This window comes from Pteropus alecto, unplaced genomic scaffold (assembly GCF_000325575.1).
Source record: "Pteropus alecto unplaced genomic scaffold, ASM32557v1 scaffold76, whole genome shotgun sequence".
Taxonomy (NCBI): domain Eukaryota; kingdom Metazoa; phylum Chordata; class Mammalia; order Chiroptera; family Pteropodidae; genus Pteropus; species Pteropus alecto.
This window is the reverse complement of record NW_006443138.1, coordinates 7,189,672-7,190,370: the sequence shown is the minus strand read 5'-3', so window position 1 is coordinate 7,190,370 and position 699 is coordinate 7,189,672. Positions and strand designations below refer to the sequence as shown.

General features: G+C 45.8%; 1 protein-coding gene across 1 annotated transcript in view; it reads left to right on the top strand.

Annotated features, from left to right (window-relative positions):
- LRRC10 (leucine rich repeat containing 10) overlaps positions 1–156 on the top strand; it is a 1,012-nt gene extending 856 nt beyond the window's left edge. The window contains exon 2 of the mRNA XM_006923730.1: positions 1–156. This exon is cut by the window's left edge and continues 6 nt beyond it. Within this exon, the coding sequence (XP_006923792.1) occupies positions 1–156 (156 nt within the window).
- The last annotated feature ends 543 nt before the right edge of the window (positions 157–699 follow it).

Genomic DNA, 699 nt, shown 5'->3' with positions numbered 1-699 from the left:
AAGGTGGCCAAAGGCGTGCGCCGTGTGGGAAGATGGGCAGAGGAGACACCAGAACCTGACCCCAGAAAAGCCAGGCGCTATGCTTTGGTCAAGGAAGAAAGCCAGGAGGCACAGGCACCAACCCTGCCTCCTCTACTTCCTCCATCCGACTCCTGAGAGGCTTCAGTGGTAGGTCGACGGCAAGAACCCAACTCCAGCATCTTCTGGAGACCTCTGCACTAAAGATTGCTCTGGGATATCTGGGGTATCTCTGCCCATGGGGGTTGATGGAGTCAGATAAAATCCCTAAATCACACCAAGAAAAAAATTTCTGGCAAATAGTATCTCTCCCAAAGGGAAGTTGTGTGATATAAGTAGCATGACAACTCTGCCAGAAAATCAGCCTCTCCAAGAAGGTATTTCAAAATACTGAAGAGTAAAGAGTAGCTGGTCATGATGCTCATGAGCTCCTCAAATTAAGGTACCTTATTTGTTATAGAACTCACCTAAAAGTTCGGATGGCCTGTCTCCAGCCTTTTATAGGATATATTTTCTACTACGAGTGACCATAAATGGTATGAAAACATTACTAATTCAGGACCCTTTCTACCTAATCGGTCAGACTCAAACTTTGTTGTTACAAAAGCACAAGATAAAGTTTTTTCTAACGAATGCTGAGAAGACCCCTGATGGAGAATGTCTCCTGGTGGAGCCTAGCTG